This window comes from Salminus brasiliensis, chromosome 21 (assembly GCF_030463535.1).
Source record: "Salminus brasiliensis chromosome 21, fSalBra1.hap2, whole genome shotgun sequence".
Classification (NCBI taxonomy): domain Eukaryota; kingdom Metazoa; phylum Chordata; class Actinopteri; order Characiformes; family Bryconidae; genus Salminus; species Salminus brasiliensis.
In genome coordinates this window covers 6,432,202-6,453,261 of record NC_132898.1, presented here as the reverse complement: position 1 = coordinate 6,453,261, position 21,060 = coordinate 6,432,202, and the positions used below count along the sequence as shown (strand labels likewise).

The window sequence follows — 21,060 nt, the reverse complement described above, 5'->3', positions numbered from 1 at the left end:
GAGGAGGAGGAGGAGGAGGGAGGGTGAAGAAAAGAGCCCTCTGTTATTTTGTGTCTTGAGATTCAACGCCGCATTCTATTCAGGCAAGTTGATGAACTCCTTCAAAAAGTTTATTAAGGCAAGGAAGACAATGCAGACTAAAGCCTGCGGGCTAGCGAGCAGACAGTTTATAAACTAGCGGCCATTGTGCCTCAAAGGCAGATGCATGAATACTTTTGAATGGGGGCTTCAAACTGACACGATCGGGCTGGACAGCAACATGTTAAAAGGGAGAGAATAAGAGACCGAGAGAGAGAGATGGAGACAGAGAGCGAGAGAAAGATGGTGTGGATGAGTGTTTTTTGCATTAATGTACATGTGCATAGAATTGGAGGTGAATCCACAGTCCAGCCTTCAAACCTAAACTAATGCAAAACTTAAAATTTGCTGATGCGAATTTACTGCTTTCAAACATTTTTGCTCTTTACCAAGGCTCTTAGGAGGACAACTTGAGGTTTTTAGTTTAAGTTTAAAAGTGTATGAGACATGATATTACACATGATTTTATTTAATGGAGAATTTAAGACTTCATGCTCATTTCTCTTTGTGGATTTTAATTTCGTTTGCTCAACTTTTGCTGAAATGTGTTGAAAGGAAAAGCTTCAGCTGATTCTGTACAGTACTCAAAATTTTAAGTTGCACATTTAGTTTAATTTTCTCTATTTACATTTGTTGAAAAAAGTCACATTTGTTAAAATCCAGATTATATTCTTCTTTTCACAAATTTCTATATTTCTTGGTTAGAATTGTTGTGCACTTTAAGTTTTATACATTGGTGTTTGAACTAGTAGAGAACATATAACCTTATATAACCTAAAATATTTAGAGAATATTCAGGTTTTACAAATGTATCATAGCCTTGATTTCTAGATTGTATTTGTATTTCTTAATGTGAGAATGATATGATTTCTTTATCTTTATTTATGTTGCTGTAAATTTAATTTGCTGTTTTCTGTGGTTGCTGAAAGGCACTATACATACTGGCAATCTGAAATAACATACATGATATTAATCAAAAAGTAAGTCAAGATTATGTTCATATTTCTCATACTTGGATTGTGTTTAAGTGTTTTGCTAAAAGCTACTCTTTATTATTACTGAACACATTAGGCACAAACTACCAAACATGGCTCCAACAACCTCACAAACCAACAAACTGGATTCAGCTCCACACAAAATAATCAAAACATCTAAAATGTGCCTTATTTCTCTTTATCAGGATGATGCTTGTGTGTATTTAGAATTTAATTTGCTGGACATTTGTGGTTGCTGAAAGGATCCATGGCACTAAATCCACTAAACAAGTGGGGATTTACACCAAAACAAATACAAACGTGATCCTTAAACATCCAAAGAAAATTAATCTGGGTCCACAAACCCCCCCACCCCCCACCTCCTACCCACAGCCCCCACAATTTAGGGTGGACCTCAGACTCTGGCCATCAGAGGGAGGCCTGTGATTTGTGACCCCACTAACCCACTCTTAATCTTCCCTAAAGAGAGTGCGCAGTAAAGAGGTGATCATGCTCTGGCTGTGATGGGACTCCAGTGTCCCTCCCACCCCACCCTCCCTGATCTGGCAGGTGTCAACATTAGCAACACAATTGGCTCCTAGAGCCTTACCCCTATAGCACTGCGGTTAACTTCGGCTGTGTGAGGAGGGGGGAGGCAAAAAGAAAAAGGGGCCCAGGACAGGAGGAGGGCCCGAGCAGAGGGAGATTACACTCACAGACAGCTATTAGCAGGGATGAAGCTCCTCTAAACAAACAAGTGAGAGAGAAAAACTAGATGAAAAAAATCAATAACGCGTTAGTTGACGAAGCCTGGCTGCGACGGCCGTGGCCCCTGGGTCCCTATTTTTCTTCTTTATTGTTGTTTTTTTTTCTTTAATATCACGACTGCATTCTCCAGAATTTAGCACATAATTGATCAAGTGTCTCAGAGTAAGAACACCGAACTATAATCTTTAAAAAGGTTCTTGGCTTGGATGTATGTTTCCAAGAAAAACATTTAACTGGTATAAAACCTTTGCAATAGGCCTGAATGGTGGACAGTTCTTTAGACTTTACCATCTCTGCATTGAAAAATGGCTTAAAATGGCTTGAACCAGTCACTAAAAACTGCTTTAAAGAACCAGAAATATTACTCCTGTGCTCTTAGTGAGAACTCAAAAACTAATTAAATTTTGTGAGATGGAGAATTGCATCTGGAGAGCAACATTGCCGTAGATCTTGGATTTTCATTACTTCCTTTAGAAATTCTTGATTGTTTGAATGGGGTGTGATAGATTTCGGTTTGGGTTGGGTTTTGGGTTGAAACCTGAAGGTAGCCAAAATAATGGTTGGAGACCACTAGTATGGAATATTTAAAGGTTCTTCAAACTCAAATATAGCTTTCCTCAATGAAGAAAGAAAATCAGTGATATCACTTTAAAGAAAAATCTTTGTGGCACCTACTTTAAAAAGTATACAACATGGATGTGGCCTGGGGTAGTGCCAGAGAATGCTTTGTAAATACCTTAAGGGTAAGACTTTTGGATCTCAACTAGTTCCGTTAATTCTATTCAGTTTTATATCAAAAGACACTGGCTGATCCGAGATCAGCAGTCCTACTTAGAGAAGTTTGATAAATAGGGGTCATTGTTGGTATTGGCAATCTAATTTACCCGGCAGTCCCAGGAGCCGTATTTCGATATTCAATTGAGGATTTGTTGTTCTTGAGGTTGGCTTAAACTTTCCGCCCACAGTTGTCTAGGCCTTGTGAGTTAATGACTTTAGATCTGTGCTTTGAAACCTCTTGCAATGGGGCAAAATTCAGAACGATAGTGCTGGGTAGCAAAGCGGGTCGATATGCCCTTGGGATTAGGTCTCTGCTTTCATTAGACAAAGGTTTTATTGCTCTGTAGGAGGAGGAACCGCCAGAGCAATGAGTTGACATTGGGGTTGCTGGCTTTTGTCACTTTCAAGTAGGTGTTTGTCTTGACAAGAGAAAACCATGTCTCCGAAGGCCATTTCTCCATCTCCCCATCTCCCTCTGGTAATTCCTGACCATGCCTTTGGACAGGACAAGGGTTCTCAGCACCACAGATTAGTTCCCAGAGGGGTTTTGACTCCAACCTGTATTTGCTGCTGGAGTGGAGGCAATTCTGATCTAATTGGATGTTTTAGAACTGTTTTCTTGTCACACACTCCAAACGGCTCTCAGAAAACAAATGGAAAGCAAAGGGCCTCTTGTCAGAGGTACTGTTTGAAGCACATCTCATGAAGTGAGTGGTTTGATTGCTTTGTATTATGTGCTTGGGATGATTTAAAAAATGTTCGAAAGATAGATGTATTTATTGCTATTTTTGGTGGTAAAGCTTACTATAGTACAACAATTGATCATAGAAATCAGTTTCTAGCCCTGTTTTCATATGTAAGCTCTTGTTAAGTATGAAAAAAATGATCAGCAGTGGCATGTATCATTTCTAAGCATTGCAACCTAAAATTCCACCGATTTATCAAAATGTCAGCATAATTTGATAGTTCAGGCATTCTAAGTAAATTTGGTGTGAAATGGCCTATTGTAGAGAAACTTAAAGATTTCTTTATAGTGGTGGTGATAAGAACCGGGGGTCTCCATGACTGCAACACAAATAAAGCCATTTTATTTACTATCCAAACTGACCGACAAACTTCCTGAGTTTTATATGTAATGCTGATGATGGTGACATAGCGGTAAATCTGAAAATGAAGTTTTCTCTGGGGCCTATTTTAGCTTATAACTCCCTAAATGTACCCCTTCACCATGAATAGCTTTTAAAGTCCAATAGCTCAGTATATCTCAAAACCATCATAAAACAATGTTGCAGACATCTGGCAATGTATTCATAACTAGTTTGAAATGTCTTTCTGTGAGGAATCTGTTGGAGTCTTTAAACATAAAAAAAAAATCAGATGTCTGGTTCTATTCACGGCCACAGTGATCAGTTCAGACTTGGTACATTTCTCTAGAATGAAATGTTTTCACATCAGACTACTCTGAATAAGTTTATTCACACTGATTGGATTATGCCAAATCGTTTGGACAATTGGTAGATTTAACCTTTAAAGTTGTATGTTGTTCATTGGCCCCGTGCAGAAGGATACCTTGTGAAATTACTTTATTTTTAGCTGTATTCAATTGCAACATCACAAAATACACATGACAGCACTATAAATTACTTAACTGAGATATGCAAGATCACAAACAACCATTTTTTTCATGCTGATGATAATTAATGTCTAAGTAAACCAAAACCTGCCTTTGATTTTTTTTTGTGGTTAATTTAGGTTAAATATGGGCAATACATGTCAAGCTACACATGCATCATGTCCTTTTATCTGAAGCAAAAGTTCAGGATGAATAGTTTATTGTGCAAAGAGAATGAAACAATAATTTACTATATATCTTTAAGTAAATATATTAAATTGTCTGGATAAAGATGTAAAGTATGTAGCAGTATATATATATATATATATATATATATATATATATATTGTATATATGTTTTATTTATTTTTTCACAATGGATCAATAGAAAAGCTCCAAAATGATTTTAGGAGCTTTTTCCATCTCCTGTAAAGTTGCAATTAATCTTGGAGATACAGAGGTGTATATATATTGTACTGAGCCAAATACTATGAGAGATTATAAGAGATCATCCTTACATCCTCTTCTTCTCTTTGCTCTGCTTATTGAAGAGATTGCACAGTGAGCATCCCTCTTTCTTATTAATGGCCTTAACAAAAGGGCCCACTCATAATAGCTTACGCTCGTCCTGTAAATGATTTCAAACTTCCGCCGCCTCCGATTTTTGCCGCCTGCCAGAGATGTCAAAGTTTTTGACAGCTGGCACGGCCGGGGACAGTGTGGCAGATTAGCGACGAGAGGCGCACTGGAAAAGAAAAAAAGACAACAGGCATTTCTCCCTAATTTCATTACAATGGAGAAAATGCCCCCCACATAATGTGCAACACTAATTAAGTTTAGAGCCGTGCGGCCCGGCCTGAACACTGATGAATTAGAGTCATTCACACCATGCTCGGCTGCTTTAAAATCACCATTAGAGCATGCTACTTAGGGCCATAACATTGCCCATTTTATGCTTTTGATCTCCTTCACAAATGGAATCTTCATTATTTTCATTTAACATGTGGCCATTTTTTAAGGGACGAGATGGGGTGGGGGGTTACGGCCCACCAAGACAATAAACATGTTCCTAGAGTGTTGCAAATCAGAAATGTGTATTTTCTTTCCACCAAGTTAGGAAAAGGGAAAAAAACGATTGTGGCCGGTGAGCTCAGAGACGGGGCCAAAGTCCCGTACGTTTAAACGGGAAAACGGCTCGCCTCCCATTTTTAACTAATGGGCTTATTTATGCATCGTCTGTCGCTCCCTCCTCAGGGGAATGCACGCTCTCATTTCCAAATGCCCCCCCCCCTTTACATGCTAAAGCCACAATATGGAGAGCTGATCTGACATCAAGCACTGTGACGGGTTACAGTAACCTCCAAACCCGGAGAATATTAAAATGCCTTTCAGAAATTCAGATTTAAAGCATATAGCCGACTCATACACAAGCACGGTAGAGGAAAGCTAGTTTTCCCTTAAACACTCATTTGGACAGCATTTCCAAAAAGTTCCTTTCCCTGCTTCACAGCAACAAAGTAAAAACGGAGGCCATTTCCAAAATTCGCAGTTTTCAAAATGTTCTTAATGAGCTAACACAACATGAAAGATTTGTTCATCATCCAAAAAAATCCTTATTAATAATATTATTTTCATTTAGACAATAAACTTGACAGGGTGGTAAATTGAATAAATGGTCACGGTTCTTCACGTAGTCAAGCTCCTGACCTAGCACGCAGTTCTACATGTGGGAAAGAAACAACAAATTAGCAAAGGACAACAATTTCAGAAACTGCTTTTTCTGAACCCGGCTGCTCTAAAGGCTACCAGTGACGTCACTTCTTCTTTGTGACGTCATTTAAAGCAACAGTACGTTATTTACAGATGAAACTATTTGGAGTGACGGGGTGGAAAGTCAAACTGAAGGGATGCACACAAATTCAAGGTTTTTGTTTGAATAAATGTACCTTATGTAAACTGGGACACATAATACTAAAAATAAATTCTATAAATACATTTTAACAGTATTATCATTTGCTGATATTTTCGATGACACATTGGTCTATTTGGAAATGTCCCTGTGCTAATGAGAAATAATTAAAATAGTATTTTTTTCATGTGTAAAATAAAAATAATAGTAAGTTACTCTTTATTTTAAGAACATTTTAATAAATTGTTTTACTCCTTGGACACTTGGCACATTTTGTTGCATCTCATTAAACGTCGTGGACGCAAATAACACCCGTTTTGTACAAATACTATAAAATTATTTTTATGTAAATTCACATTATACAACTTAATAAATAAATACGGATATGGAAATACCGAAAATTTATTAGTACCACAGTATCCACCTTTACGCCGTAGCCAACCCCCCTCTCCAGTATGTTTGGGCTTTCCCTCGCGCTTCATTATACATATAAAAAAGTTTCCCGTTTCTTTTGGTCTCATTGGAAGCAGAGACCTCCAGGCGCATATCTCGCTGTCTTTTCTTGCGCATTCCTTCTCCTCCGTAAACTCCATCCTGTACATTCTTGAGGAAAAATAAATTGGCCCATCTCGTGGCATTCGCCCAAAGCCCCCAGAGTTAGCATTTGATTTCCTGTGCTGCCTCTATACAGGGCCTCCAAGGGGGCTTCTCGGGCCTGTGTGCTGGCTGGTATGCCCAACCCCCTCTTCCTCGGATCTCCTTTCTCACTTTTGTTGTCCTTCTTAATTTCATTACTTTAGCTGTGACCTTAATTAGCAGAGACCCCACCCCAGGAAATGAAATCCTATTTTTTTTAGTCCTTTAAACAAAGCATGGGGGACCTGACGTATACTAAAGCCCCTCACTAGGTCTGAGTGGCAGGTAAAGTAGAGTGAGTGACCCGCAGGAACACAGCTGGGAGTGGTGTCGTTTATTGTTGGTTATTTAGTCCTGCCGGGCGAAGAATTGTAGACAAGAAAAAAATCTGCGGTCCAAACGGGACCTGCTGAGACCAAAAAAAAAAAAAAAAATAGGACTATAGGTTTTACGGCAGACAGTCAATGCATGCTGTGGTCATTATAGAAAAAACATTTAATAAAAAATCTGTAAAAACAATCACTCGACAGTTTTAAAGTCAATTATTCGCAACAAAATGAATCCACACATTCTTTATAGTTTTTTATAAATCAGCCCCCAAAATGTCAAAATCATGGCAAAGTGTCAGTTAACCTAACCACACAAATCCAGCGCGTGCTGCGATCATTCTTGAAGAACAAGGAGAACTAGAAGTCCATTTCTCTTCCCTTCCTAAAAAAACTAAACTTTCTCCCCTGCTAAAAGGTGGTGTCTCGGCCATGGAGGGAGGGTGGGGGATAATCCCACCCTTCAAGCCCATCACGCTTTCATATTCAGGCATGCCTGTCCCCTGGCGCTCGGGCATAGGGAGTCAATATGTCAGCGTTTATCGATACCCCACCAAGCCGCGCGGCCCTGTCAGCGGCCTATTCAGGCCCTAATGGCCCCCTGAGGTGCGGCGTCTATGCGGGGCTAAAAGGAGCCGGGAGGCCCCGGGCCCGCGCTGTTGTTGGAGGTTGAGGCGTGTGCTCCCACGGCTGCGCCGCGCCTTCACACACATGACAGCAGCCATAAAAGACCAGCGCCTCTGCCGCTTCTCCTGGCTCTCTCTCTCTCTCGCTCTCTCTCTCTCTCCCTCTCTCTCTCTCTCTCTCTCTCTTCTTAAAACCTCCTTTTTTCTTTACCTCGCTGAAAGAAAAAAAGGTCTAATTGTTTGTTGTGGGAGCCAAAGATTATAGACCCTCCCCTCTTTTGGCTCTTTTCTCTCATCTTTTTTTCCTCTCAGGCCTCGTCTTCTTCTCTTGGCGCTCTTGTCATTTCCAAAAGGATGTGAGTTTTAGCCCAATGTTGGGGAAAGGGGGGAGAAAAGCGTAGGAATTTTCTTCGGGAATGCTGGAAGATGAGCAAGCGAGCGAGCGTGCTCGACAATGAGGCTCACAAGGAGAGCTGACAGCTCGAGGATGTTGTGCAAAACCTGAAGCAGGTTTATATTTCTTTCAATGTGTTTTTATTGCAATTAAAGGCGAAGTTCACTGACTTTTCAAACTTTCGGTATAATTCAATCATTAAAATGTGAACATTTTCATTCAGAAAGGTTTTAAAAATATTGTACTCTAGACTCTTACAGCAGTGCTGATAGAAACCAGGGGTTGTGATGTTTACAACAACTAAGTATCCAAATCCACCAGCGAACTTACTTTTCTTCTTTTGAGTTTGCACATGCCATGCTGTACAACACCCTGCATGTACCCTGATGAAATGTATTGCAGATATATATAAAAAAGTTGATTAGTTGTACATGGATTAGTTGTACAACATCCTGCATGTATCCGTCCACCCCCTAAATTTTTAAAGAAAAAATAATAATTTTAGACACAAAACTTGGCATCAGAAAGAGAATTTTTTTGTATAATAACATTCAGAAATGTAGAGTTTTAGAAATTCTGCAGGCGTCTGGTTCCACTCACCTCCACTGTGAACAAGACTTACTGACTGGGAGTTCTTTACAGTGATGCTGTTCACAATTACTAACTTGTCCAAATCCACCAGTCAACCTTCTTGGTCAACTTGTGTCTTTGGAGTTTTCATATGCCATGTTGTGAAACACCCTGCATGTCCCCTGTCACAGTGTAATTCAGATAAAAGCAAAAAGAATTAGGATTATTTGGGAACTATTTTGTCAAACTACACCCTGCATGTATCCTTCCACCTCGCCTGGATGTAAAGAAAAAATAATAGTTTTAGGCCAAAATGTTATCACAAAGTGATTGTAACACAATGTGTCAGCCATCAAACAGAGTACTTACAGAGTGTAATAACATTCTGCAATGCAGCTTTTAGAGACACTCACCTCCACTGTGAACAAGACTTACTGAGTTCTTTACAATGGGCATGATTAGAATCAGGGGTTATGATGTTATATACCCCTGGTAATAGGGACTTGTAAACCACCCTGAATGAGGCCTTCCATCCTTCACAGATAGATTTACAACAAACAAAACATAGTTTAAGTTAGAAAAGTTTTTAATAAAACTAACGTAACACAAAGTCTCATAAAACTGCGACGTAGCTTTTAAAAGCATTAAACTCTTCAGACGTCTGGTTCCATTCACCATCCAGACTCGGATCTCTTTACAGCGAGGGTAACAGGAACCAAGTTTAAACTCTTTATTATATACTCTTTTTTAAACAATTTATTATCCAAATCACCAGGGACTATTTTGCTGTACAGCAGCCAGCATGAATCCATCCACCTCACATAGAATCCTGCAGAACAAATACATACAAATGTCTGGTTCCTATCACCACCACAGTGAACAAAACTTACTCACTCAGGAGGTTTCTCTAGAACCATGTATTTCACACCAAATCGGAATGTTTTGTGCACATCTTAACAACTGAATTATGCCCAATTTTTGAAACATGGATGGACTTCCCCTTTAACTATTCCCCCCAAAGCATGGCCCAGAGTTTTTGCTCTTTCCAAGCCGCTTGTGCAGGAACAGGACCGTTTACTGCAGAGTCAATAGGAAGTGTTAGTCGTCTGAGCAGAACACAGGAGTTGCCCATTGAGTTTGTGTGCACAAGCATCTGGTCAGCTCTGGGCAGCAGTGAGGCCTCTGAATGGATGAATGAACAACACTCAATGGGGGTTGTGTTGGGATATAAAGTAGGCCACCACTGAGAGACAGATAGATACAGAGATACAGAGAGAAAGAGAGAGAGAGAGGCGCAGAGTTGAGGCGTATTTGAAGCGTGCCCATATCCCTACTGTAGAATCTGAGCAGAGAGAGAGACAGAGAGAGAGACAGAGAGAGAGAGAGAGAGAGAGGAAAAAGGAGGCAAGACTATTGCTCTTTTTTCTCTCTCATTGTCTGAGCGCAAATTTGAGTCATAGGACACGTTCATTTAAATCCTTTCTCCTCTTCTTTTTATAGAAATCTTTCAGCCACAGTTTCATCATCTCTTCAGGCTTCATGAGGGTTTGGCACAAACACTTTTTTTAAGGAACGAAAAGATCTGGAAAAATGCAAATGACTCCCCTGTCAGTTATTTGATCTTGTCGTAACTACCCCCATACCCCTCCACCCCCCTTCCACATCTTTCTCCGTGGGCACACCACCAGTATCCAAGAGGTCCAATCCCCTAAACAAACCTGAGGACAAGCAAAAGAGCCTGATTCTGGCATAAAAAAAAATATATATATAAATATATATCATCAGGCCACGAGCCAGAGAGATTGCTGAGAGAGGCAGATGGATGTCAGAGATAGCAAATCAGATCGCTAAAGCAAAACTATGCCACAATCTGGGGGCTGCTTGTATAATGACACCCCCCCCCACCCCACACACATACCCTCCTCCCCGCCACTCCACATACCCCCCTTCTGTACTCCCCGTTGACTGACAAAAAGTGTAATTGCAACAACAACTCTGACAAAAGGCGCGCACAAAATAAACATGTAAATAAACAAAAAAAGGAAGATGGGAAGAGATGTGCTGTTATTTTTGGCCTATGGGCATGTGTAGGGGGAAACGGTGAGGGAGGGGAGATAGTGGTGCTTGGTGGTGGTGGTGATGATGGGAGGGGGTTGTTGTTGTCATTTACACTCAACTGGTGTCATCCGCTGCTCCAAGGCTGGTCCCTTTGAATGCCTGTAAAATAGCAAGTGTGAGGGCCTGATTGTAATTATGCTGGAACTAATATGCTTTTCAAAATGAGCCATTATGAGCTAATGCTGCACTGCAAAAGCCCTGTCTGTTTTTGTCCCTCTGTCTTGGGTAGTTTGCAAGGTACGGCTGATATCGAGGCCATTGGTTACGGTATTAAAAAAAGGCTCCATGGAATCTCGCTGTAATGTCGAGCTAATACTGATTCAAAGGCAATCACGGCAGATGAGGAGGCATCGAGCTGCCTCTACCTCCCTCTCACCATGTCGTGGAAGCTTTTTATCATCCCTTATCCCTGACTAATTCGGAGGATTCCGGGTGATGTTGAAATCTGCACTTGCTGTTCTAGCTCCGATGTTCTGTTCGATTGTCTTTTCCCCCCCAGCTTTTGCTGTTTGGATGTTGTAATATTGAACTGAACTCTCCATGAGTTCTCCACAATGTTCTCCATGGCTGATGTTAGTTAGCAGTTAGCACCAGCTTCTGGAGTCAGGACTGAGGTCTCTCTTTACCAGTCTAGGTTATTACAAAGTTACTACATCTGACTTCTGCCTTTTACAGGACTACCTAGAAAGTACCTGAAGGCCTACGACAATCGAAAAGAGCGATAGCTTCTAAATCTTGAGATGCTTGGTGCTAGGCGCTAGGTGCTAAAGTAGTGTTTATTTTTCGCAAGATCGCCCTTGCAGATAAACACCACTTTGGACATGAACTTCACTTCTGGCTAGGTCCGTTTATTGACTGTCCAGCTGGGAGGTGGAGTTGATCAAGGCTGTTTTAGCGCACACTTTACTCAGGGCCTCAGCTGAAAAGGTCCCGGGAGAGATGGGGCAAGAGAAAAAGCATTTAAAAAAAAAAGACAACGAGGAGGGGTGGGCTGGAAAAAGGAGGAGTTGTAGAGCAGTGATGGAAATCCCATCTGTCTGAAGTCAGAAGTCAGAGCAGAATGGCAGAATGTATGTAGGGTCCTGAACATGAGCTCTGCTAGGACAGTGGGCTAGCTCTAAGGACTGTTTTTCTAGCAGACATGTGGAGAAGCTTTCAACGACCAGGATAATCTTTGGTTAATGTTTCTGAAACTGAAGTCTATAACGCGCGCCATTATGTGTAAAGGGCCTAGAGGGAACACAAAGTGGTGCTGGTGTGCTTTAAAACACATTAAAGCTTTTTGAGGACGTTTTATCTGGCATAACAATCTCCTCAGAGTTAGCAATAGCATCTATTTCTGAGCTAGTCCTACATAGGGTTTAGCATTAAATAGCTCTGGCTGCAGTCATTTAGGTAAGAATGGCATGTTTACCGGAGTCCTTTGAGGTTTGTTACCATCTGAAACCATATGACTGCAGAGTAAAGTCTCATTGAGTACAAAAACAAATTATAAAATGTAATAGCCCCAATTTTTCCCCTTTAATCTATTATTGCACCCGTGAACAAAGCATTTACATCCGATGTATAAAAAATCCTACAAAAAAGTCATATTGGTTATGATTTACAGAAATTGCAGAACGTCTATGATACAATTCCAAATTAAAGGTAAAACTGACTTTCCTCTTAAAACGACACACGCGTGGTACTCGTTCCATAAGCAGTATCGTCTCACAGGGCTGCTCTAATCAAAATAGATTCCTTTTAAATGATTCATGCGTCGTTAGGCGTTGTAAGTGATCCCACCGGGGAACCAGGGCCTGCTCTTAATTAATGAGACTACTCAATTCAGCAAAACAATTCTTTGTCTTTGGCACTAGTTTATCTAGCGCCGCATTTTAGTGGTCCATAAGGGTTTGCTCTGAATGGAGTGTGATCTGAAACTCTGACAGAACATCTGTTTTCCACCTGATTCAGTCCTAAATTAAATTTTGCTTAATGTCAATATTTAGTTAAAGATCGCACTGGGCCCTGGAGGAAAACGCATCCTGGCTATAGCACTGACTGAATGGAACATAATTAGGCTTTAATTGCTTGATAAGTGAGCAGGCACCGGCTTGAGGACTTTATCAATATCCCCAGAACCTTCAAATGGAATTACAGCGCAGTCATTATGTGGAGGATTAATCAGGATGTACCTTATTGTTTTAAAACAGCGAACTGTGTTTGTGAATTGACCTCATCATCCGCAGGGATTTCTTTTTTTTTTTCTTTTCTTTTTTTTCAATGAAGGTGATAATTAGCCACCGATTTCTCCTGTTCTGGTATGTCTGTAAACAAACAGGCCGACTGGAAAACCACAGACTTCAAACGGTCAGATTTAGAAATCCTAGGCCAGTCGAGTTCCCTAGATGGATAATTCCTGGTATCGGTGGCTCTACCTATGCTCAGGGACTCTTCTTGGCCTTCATGTGACCTGGCCCACATGTCTAGAAGTCACCCTCTAATAAAATTCAGGGCTATCTGGTATAACGCCTGATTAATATCCAGCTCCATCTATCCCCAAACTGGGCAGCTATGTCACCCCAGGCTCCCCTCACAAGCTAGCTGGGACCGCAGGCTTTAGCCATATTACTTGTGTGCCATAATCCATTCTAGACTACCAGGGGTTCCTGGCCCCATGATAAAAACCCAGCATCCCAATCAGAGGATCTCGCTGGGACAGAGATGGGGCTCGTATCGTGCCCCTTTCTCTCTCTCTCTCTCTCTCTCTCTCTGTGCTCTATCAGCGCTAGCGTCTGTTTCATTACCATAATCCTTCGCTCATTGTCAGGGGACCCTGTTGACCTTCAGTCCTGGGCACACTGTCCAAACTTCTCTGAGCTGCTGAAATCGAGGTTTGTGACACCATTCGAGGAAGCTGAACCTCTTCCCTAGTGTCGGTTACACAGGTAGATATACTTGCCCATAGTTCTGGAGGTGAAGGACAGAAGTCTGGGAGGATCAGGACCAGGTGTGTTAACATGCCTAGGAATATGCAATTGAGACAAATGTAGACATGTCTGTTGACTGTTTGGGAACGGGATCTGTCTTAATCCAGAATCTTTTTGTGTATCCGAGGGAACAAACTACAATAAAACACACACACACACACTTACACAGCAGCAGCACATGCTCCCTTCCCCCTCAGGAGGCCGAGGTGACTTTGGAAAGTGATCTACAGACCACTGCGCCGGTCTCAAGTGTTGTCACGGCGAATTAGCGGCAAATCACTGTGCCGCATCCTCATGAAAACCAACAAAGGGATATTCCCGGATATGTACATATTCAACTTTGTATGTTCAAGGGTATTTTCGCTGGAGTGTAAGGCCGGCTGCTGGAAAAATCAATCTTTATTAAAAGATGGGAAGACGAAAGAATTGATTTAATGAATGCGGACTCATGTCCTGCGGCCGCATGTAATCCGTTGAGAATCATTGAGCCGCAGCTCGGGGGAGACAAAAAAGACGTTCGGCGAAGACTCCTCGAGTGGCCTGTAATGATAGTCTCCATATAATCCCCTAATTCCTTGTTTAATTAAACTCCAGAGCCGGCCTTGAGACCGAGCCAGTTTGGTTGTTCTTTTATTTTTCTTGTATTTTTTTTATTAACACTGTTGTTTTTCCTATCGTAAATTCGACAGCCTGTTCAAAACATACTTATACATGCATGGGTCGACATGCACATGCACACGCACACACACCAAATCCACATGGGTCCTTTTTGTCACCTCCTTTTTGTTGGCACTCTGGCTGCAGCAGCAGTAGTGGTCCTGGCAGATGGGGGGGGTGTTTGAGAGCTGATCTGCTCCACGTTCTGGCTAAAAGGAAAAATGAGGAGGGGGTGCTGCTGTGAAGTGGTCCAGCCATGTAGCAGTGGGCACAGAGCACACATGCCGTCTCTAAAGGAGATTTGCCTTCTCCGTGGCAGCTGTGGCATTGCGGGGGAAGGTGCTCGGAGGCCCTCCGTCTCTCTGTCTCTCTCCCTCTCTCCCTCTCTCTTTCCTTCTCTCCTTCCCTCTTCTTCTTCTTCTCTCCCTCCTTCTCTCTTTTTCCTTCCCTCGCCTTTTCTCTCCTTCCCTGTGGATGATGCAAGAGCGCAGGGCCTGGAGCAACGCTTCCGTGTTCCGCCGCTTGTCAACACTCTGCCATTTACAGCGAGCAAATGCGCGAGTGTGATTTTTGTGACAGGACCTTTCAAAAGCCTTGCTGCCTCCATGAATAGATACACAGAGGTGGCTCGGGAATACAGTATGATGCAATTTTAGACACAATTATCATGGTAATGTGTTGCAGTAGTATAACTAAGCGCACTCCCATATCTCTGCTCACAAATGCTCCTCTTGGCCTGAACCGTAATGGAGCTTGGCTTTGTACAGCCCCAAATACATCCCAGGCTAAAATGCAAGAAAGAAAGAAAAAAAAAGCCGCCAACTGCAATCTGTACTTGTGTTTGACAGAGTGTCTAGGGAAGGAAGGGGTGGAAAGAAAGAGAGAGAAGAAGGTAATGTACAATTTGGTTGTAATATGTTTTGAACCCTAGCTCCAAAACACAAAGACTGGGGAATTCAATGGCCCAGAAGTAATACAGTATCATACGTACTTATTTCAAGCACTTGCCTCTTAGTGGCTAGCCTCGGGCCGGCGCACAGAGAATAAGGGGGATGCAGAATGGCAAGGTGTCCTGTGTAGATTACCCTAACCCTCCCAGCGATCGTCCTCAGGCCTCCAGAGCTCAGTGGCAGGATTATGCTTCTGAAGACTCCACTCATGTGAATAAGAGTCATATGAAGTGAACTGTAGCCTGGGCTCTATGTGAAGATAACAGCACATTAATACTGCTGGGACTGCACTCCCTGGGTTTTGCACAATTGTGAAATGTAGATATTTAGTCAGTTTAGTGATTTGTGCCCTTCGCCGGGCACATTGTGCTAAATTTCATGACATTTGTTGTATTTGTTGTTTCACTTTTATCATCTAAACTGTCCAAGCCATCTAAATCAGTGAAATCAGCTGAACTTTTGAATTACATGCTAATTACATAATTATTAAGGTGTATTACTTAGTAATAACTCGAAATTATGTGGTAACTACTACAAAGTAAATATATAAATTATGTAATTTGTTATAAGTTTAAGGACAAAGCAGAATTACAGTTGTTTTAGTGTACTTTGGCAACAGTTGGATTATGAATGGTCTATTTTATTAATAACATCATAGATCTCTCTACTCTAATGTTGACTACAAACCCAAATTCATAAATGCATTTTAAGAATGAATCATTTCGGAAATCTTAATAATAATCCTTAATAATCCTTTATATATATATATATATATATATATATATATATATATATATATATATATGTGTGTGTGTGTGTGTGTGTGTGTGTGTGTGTAAAAAAGTAAACGGGAAATACCTTAAAAAAAAAACCACGGCCGCATTCATACCAATATACATTTACATTACATTTACATTTACGGCATTTAGCAGGCGCTCTTATCCAGAGCGACTTACAAGGTTACTCGTATTACAGATGTGGGTCAGTGTAGTGTTAGAAGTCTTGCCCAAGGACTCTTTTTGGTGTAGCGCAGCATAGTCACCCAGACCGGGAATCAAACCCCAGTCTCCCACATGGTGTGGTAGTTCAGTGGCAGGTAGTGGTGTTATCTGTTGCGCCACACCAACCACCGATACAATACACATTTACCCATACATACACAAGTTGTTTGAATTTTATGTATGTCAGCTAAACCTTTGAATTATTAAGCAGTTAATTAAGTAGTTATTAAGCTGTATTACTAAGTAATTACTTAAAAAAAATCTAGTAACTACTACAAAGCTAATATATCAAAGTTGTATTATTGAGGTCTAAATATGGTACAGGTTTGAAAGGAATCAGAATTACAGTTGATTTAATGTACTTTGCAAACAAAGGGGTTGTGAATTTGCAACATTTATACCCCATTATTCATATTTAAGTGTTAAAGAGTTAAAGGTGTCAAACATGAAACAATAGTGAATCAAAGTTGCGTTTATATATTTGCGGAAAACGGAATGTTGAACCTGCTTAAATGGGCCACGGGTAGTACATATATGTGCATTCAATTCTAAGGAAATTCTGACCACTCCATCTGTACGGCAGGTAACCGTACGGACGAGGGTTCGGACGTGGAGTCGGAGCCGGACCTGCCACTGAAAAGGAAGCAGAGGCGCAGCCGCACCACCTTCACCGCCGAGCAACTGGAGGAGCTTGAGAAAGCCTTTGAGAGAACGCATTACCCAGACATCTACACCCGTGAGGAGCTGGCCCAGAGAACCAAACTCACGGAGGCTCGTGTACAGGTTAGCCATATGCACAGCATCATCTTCACTGTCATGCCAGAACCATTTTTGCATCTTTGAATCTGGCAGTTGATCTGTACATCGTGTCAAAATGACAAAATGAATGGACCAATAGAAATGCTTCAAGAAGACCTGGAATTTAATCAATTTACATTGACTTCCATTGAGTGTTCCAAAGGTTCCTTCTTTTGTAAAGATGCCATTTTGAGATACAGTGTTCAAGTCAGAAGAGAACAACAGCTCACTAGAACTCCCTAAAAGCAAATGATCTGTAACCCCAGATCAGATGATACTCACCATGGAAGCTCAGGCACAAATGAAACCACCACCCAACCCACGATGGTGCATTTTTTCCGTGCACCCCTGAGAAAAAAGGCCTGTGATGTATGAGTACATTTCTGACTGATAGGTCATTCTCTCTAGCCAGGTTCACACAGTGAGCTTGCAATCACTCTCACCCCTGCGTGTTATCTATCAGTTTCATGCTCTGACAGATACAGTAGCTTGTAGCAGTTGCTGTAGCTTAGTGGGTAACAGCACTGCCTTCATCTGTGGCAGAGGGTTCAGAGGGTTTGGTTCCCTGGCTGGGCAAGTACGCCACTTTACGCCAATGAAAGACCCTGAGAAAGACCCCTAACACTACATTCTCTGTGTCACCTGTGTAACATGATTCAAATGTAAGCAGCTCTGGATAGAAGCATCAGCTAAATGCTGTATATGTAAACACAACTGACTGACTAAACGAGATGGAGAGGTCACTCTGACAAGCAACTTAACCTGTTAGATCAACAGGGGTCCTGAAGACATGACTTCAAATTCTTTGCCTATTAGACGAAGACTGTAAACTGTGAAAATGCAGACATTCTGGGGCAAATATGACTTGTCTGCAAAGGCTTATATCTCAAAAAATGACCCAAATGGACAGGTTTACAGCAGAAAATCGAAAGTTAAGAAGAAAAAAAACATTTAGTTTACAACATTTAGTTAAACAAAGAGTTTATCCCCAGTAATTTGGAGTATTTCTATTGGCCCATTCATGATGAAATTCTAATATAATTTGACCTCTGGTTGCTCTTCTAGTTATGCTCTAATTATTCATGATCATTATCAAGAGTGGAACAAAAAGTGCTATTAATCAAATCCATCACAGTTTAGTGACAGTGGCACTTCTACTTCTAAAGCCTCACTTGTCTCGCATGTGAACTTGTGTTAACAACTTTTTTATGATCCACAATTTCTATGGCTTTTTATTTTTTTGAATAAGTAATACAAAAACAAATGCTCCCCCTCCACCCCCAAACTGACCCCCGGTGTAAGTATTGTATAAATACTGCTGTGAGTCAATGATCTCTCTACGGCTTGACTACAAATTCAAATACATGAATGAATATTTTATAGAATCAACTAGAAATAATAATAACCCACATCCAATATACACATACAATTAAAAATAAAAAGCAAACACAAAATACCTAAAAAATACACATACCAATATACACATTAACCCTTACAAATACACAAGGGTAAACAAGTAAAATGAGCCTCACTAGTCTGGGTCTCTTTAAAAAATCCTGTAATTAGCTTATGTATTTCCCCCACTTTTGCCCATAAATGTCCAGCTGCTCCACCATCCTAAGTGATAGTTTCTTATTTGCTGCAACCATACCCATGTCTGTAGCCCATTCCTGAACTGAGGTTGCTCCTACTGTTCCTACTGTAAGTCGTCTTCCGATCATTAAACTAGTTTGGATCGGGCTCTGAGTGGCTTAGAATACGCTACCACTATGGCCCGGAGGTCGCAAGTTTGAATTCCAAGCCATGCCGCTTTGCCATCAGTGCCCAGAGTCATAGAGAGCACAATTCGCTATGCTCTCTCTGAGTGGGTAGATGGCGCTCTTTTCTCTCATCGCTTTTATGCGATATTGGCCGGCACAGGCATCTGTTAGCTGGTGTGGGGGAGCTGGGGATGGCTGCCCAATAATGCTGCAACGACTGCAGTTGCAGTCTTGCAATTGCTAATAGCTACGAACGTGTGGGTCATTTGGCAGTACCAAATTTGGGGAAAATGGGAAAAATTCGATTAGAATAATTAGAATCCACATTTTTGTTGGTATTTGTCACCAGGGATCCCCTCAGTGTAATAAGGCAGAAGATTTGGCACCCCAGAATTTCATTGATGCATTGCAATCCAGAATTCCAGAATTCTAGGTCAGCTCCACAGGGCATGGACTACTTTAATCAACCTGGGGAACAAATTAAACAAACGACTTAAACAAACTTCAGCTTTCATTTGTTGCTTGTTGCATCTGTAATTCAGAATGCCTCCAGTGGACCATAATGTGTTTTCACAGATCGTTTTTTTTTTTTTTTTTTTACCCTTGAACGGGTTTTCATCGCCTTCCAACTGCGCTTGAATCAAAGCAGCCAATTTGTTCTTAACATAATTGTGGAAAGGCGGCATCTGCCAAGCGTATTTGCATAAAGGTGCTCGGATATATGAGCAAGCTGTGGCAGACTGACCTCGAGATCCTCTTTTTCGCATCTGTTCTCATGCCTCGTGTTTATCATCTTTATCCCATATATATTTATCCATGCGATCCTGGCTGTTTTGACCTCTGGTGCCTCTGGGAATGCATCACTCTATGTCTGTCTGGGAAGCCTTGCCTGCATTCGAGCCTCCGAGGTGCTTTTTGACAGCTTTTGCACCCTGTAGTTTTATGTAACACCGAAAAGCAAATACAGTAGAGTTATAGCAGCAGCTGTTCTCTGAGAGGAGGTGGAGTTGGGGGGCAAACAGACAGAAAGAAAGAGGAAAAGAGACGAAATGCATTCCTGATGGGTTTCTCATCTCGCTCCCTGGCCCGGGATCTCTACCTTGCACTTAAAAGCTGCCCGTCGCTTGTAAACCCTTCTACATATCTCTCTTACCCTCTGGGTACTCTGTGCCCCCACAACAACATTAATCAATCAAGAGCTTGTAAAAAAAAAGAAAAAAAAAGGAAGGGTGGTCCAGAGCGTCTGCTCTCTTTTCTCCCGGCCCTCCCTCCACCCCTTTCCCTCCTTGCCCTTCACAGACCCCCTGTTCCTTGCGCTCACAGTCCCCATCAAAAGGGTAACGGATTCCACATATGTCTCTCTCCGTCTTCCAGTGCTCAAGGAAGAAGACATATGTGTCTAAACGGTTGCTTCTCCACTCATGGGAGGATGCTGAGGGATTTATCCTACGCTTGTTGTTCCACAATATTTTACACTGGAAATTGTCTTCCTAGACATATTTCAATTCAGGGACATGGGTACATTGACTCTCAGCCTCAGAACTGATGACCAGTACATTGATGCATTACCCAAACGTCTGTCTTCTGAACTGGGAAAAGGGTCGACAAGACAAGTCCGTTCCCAAGATTATGAAATATGGGACCAAACGCAAAAGAAAACAAACAGAAAACACATTTTCCGGCTTATACACACCTTGTCTTGTCAATGGGAATTCCATTCTCAGAGTCCCAAAAGTTCGCCATTAGCAACAATAGCATGGACTGTAGCAGATGCTAACATGCTCATTTGTCCCCCAGGCTCACTGTCATAGCATCTCCAAATGGACAGTGGAAAGCCATGTGTCCTCACAACACAGTTCTCCCTTGTCCCTGCTTGTGTAGTAACGATTATGAGCCATATTTATGGCTATTGGCCATTTCAGGACCTGCATGCATCTTGGAATGGAGGTGGGTTCAGGTTTTGTGTATTTCTGGCAACTGATGCAAATGAGAGAGAACGGAACATGAAGAAAAGATTGGACAAGGCGAAGAACCAAAAGGACATTTCTCTCCCCTCTCTGTCCTGGCGGATAATGGAGCTAAAGGATGTCATGTGAAAAGCTGAGGTATTCGAGTCATGGATATAATTTGTTAA

The 21,060-nt window shown here is 41.5% G+C and overlaps 2 protein-coding genes across 4 annotated transcripts in view; one reads left to right on the top strand and one right to left on the bottom strand.

Annotated features, from left to right (window-relative positions):
- The window catches only part of pax7a (paired box 7a), a 67,997-nt gene that overhangs the window by 11,442 nt on the left and 35,495 nt on the right, over positions 1 to 21,060 (top strand). For 2 of the 3 annotated variants that reach the window (XM_072665522.1, XM_072665521.1), the window contains exon 5: positions 16,952 to 17,151. In XM_072665522.1, coding sequence (XP_072521623.1) covers positions 16,952 to 17,151 — 200 coding nt within the window. Of the gene's footprint in view, positions 1 to 9,820; positions 9,827 to 16,951; positions 17,152 to 21,060 lie in introns of all 3 variants that reach the window. The other variant, XM_072665523.1, reaches the window with a different exon arrangement.
- Positions 1 to 21,060, bottom strand: part of mrps16 (mitochondrial ribosomal protein S16) — a 79,163-nt gene that overhangs the window by 27,911 nt on the left and 30,192 nt on the right. The gene's annotated exons all lie outside the window — the stretch shown is intronic.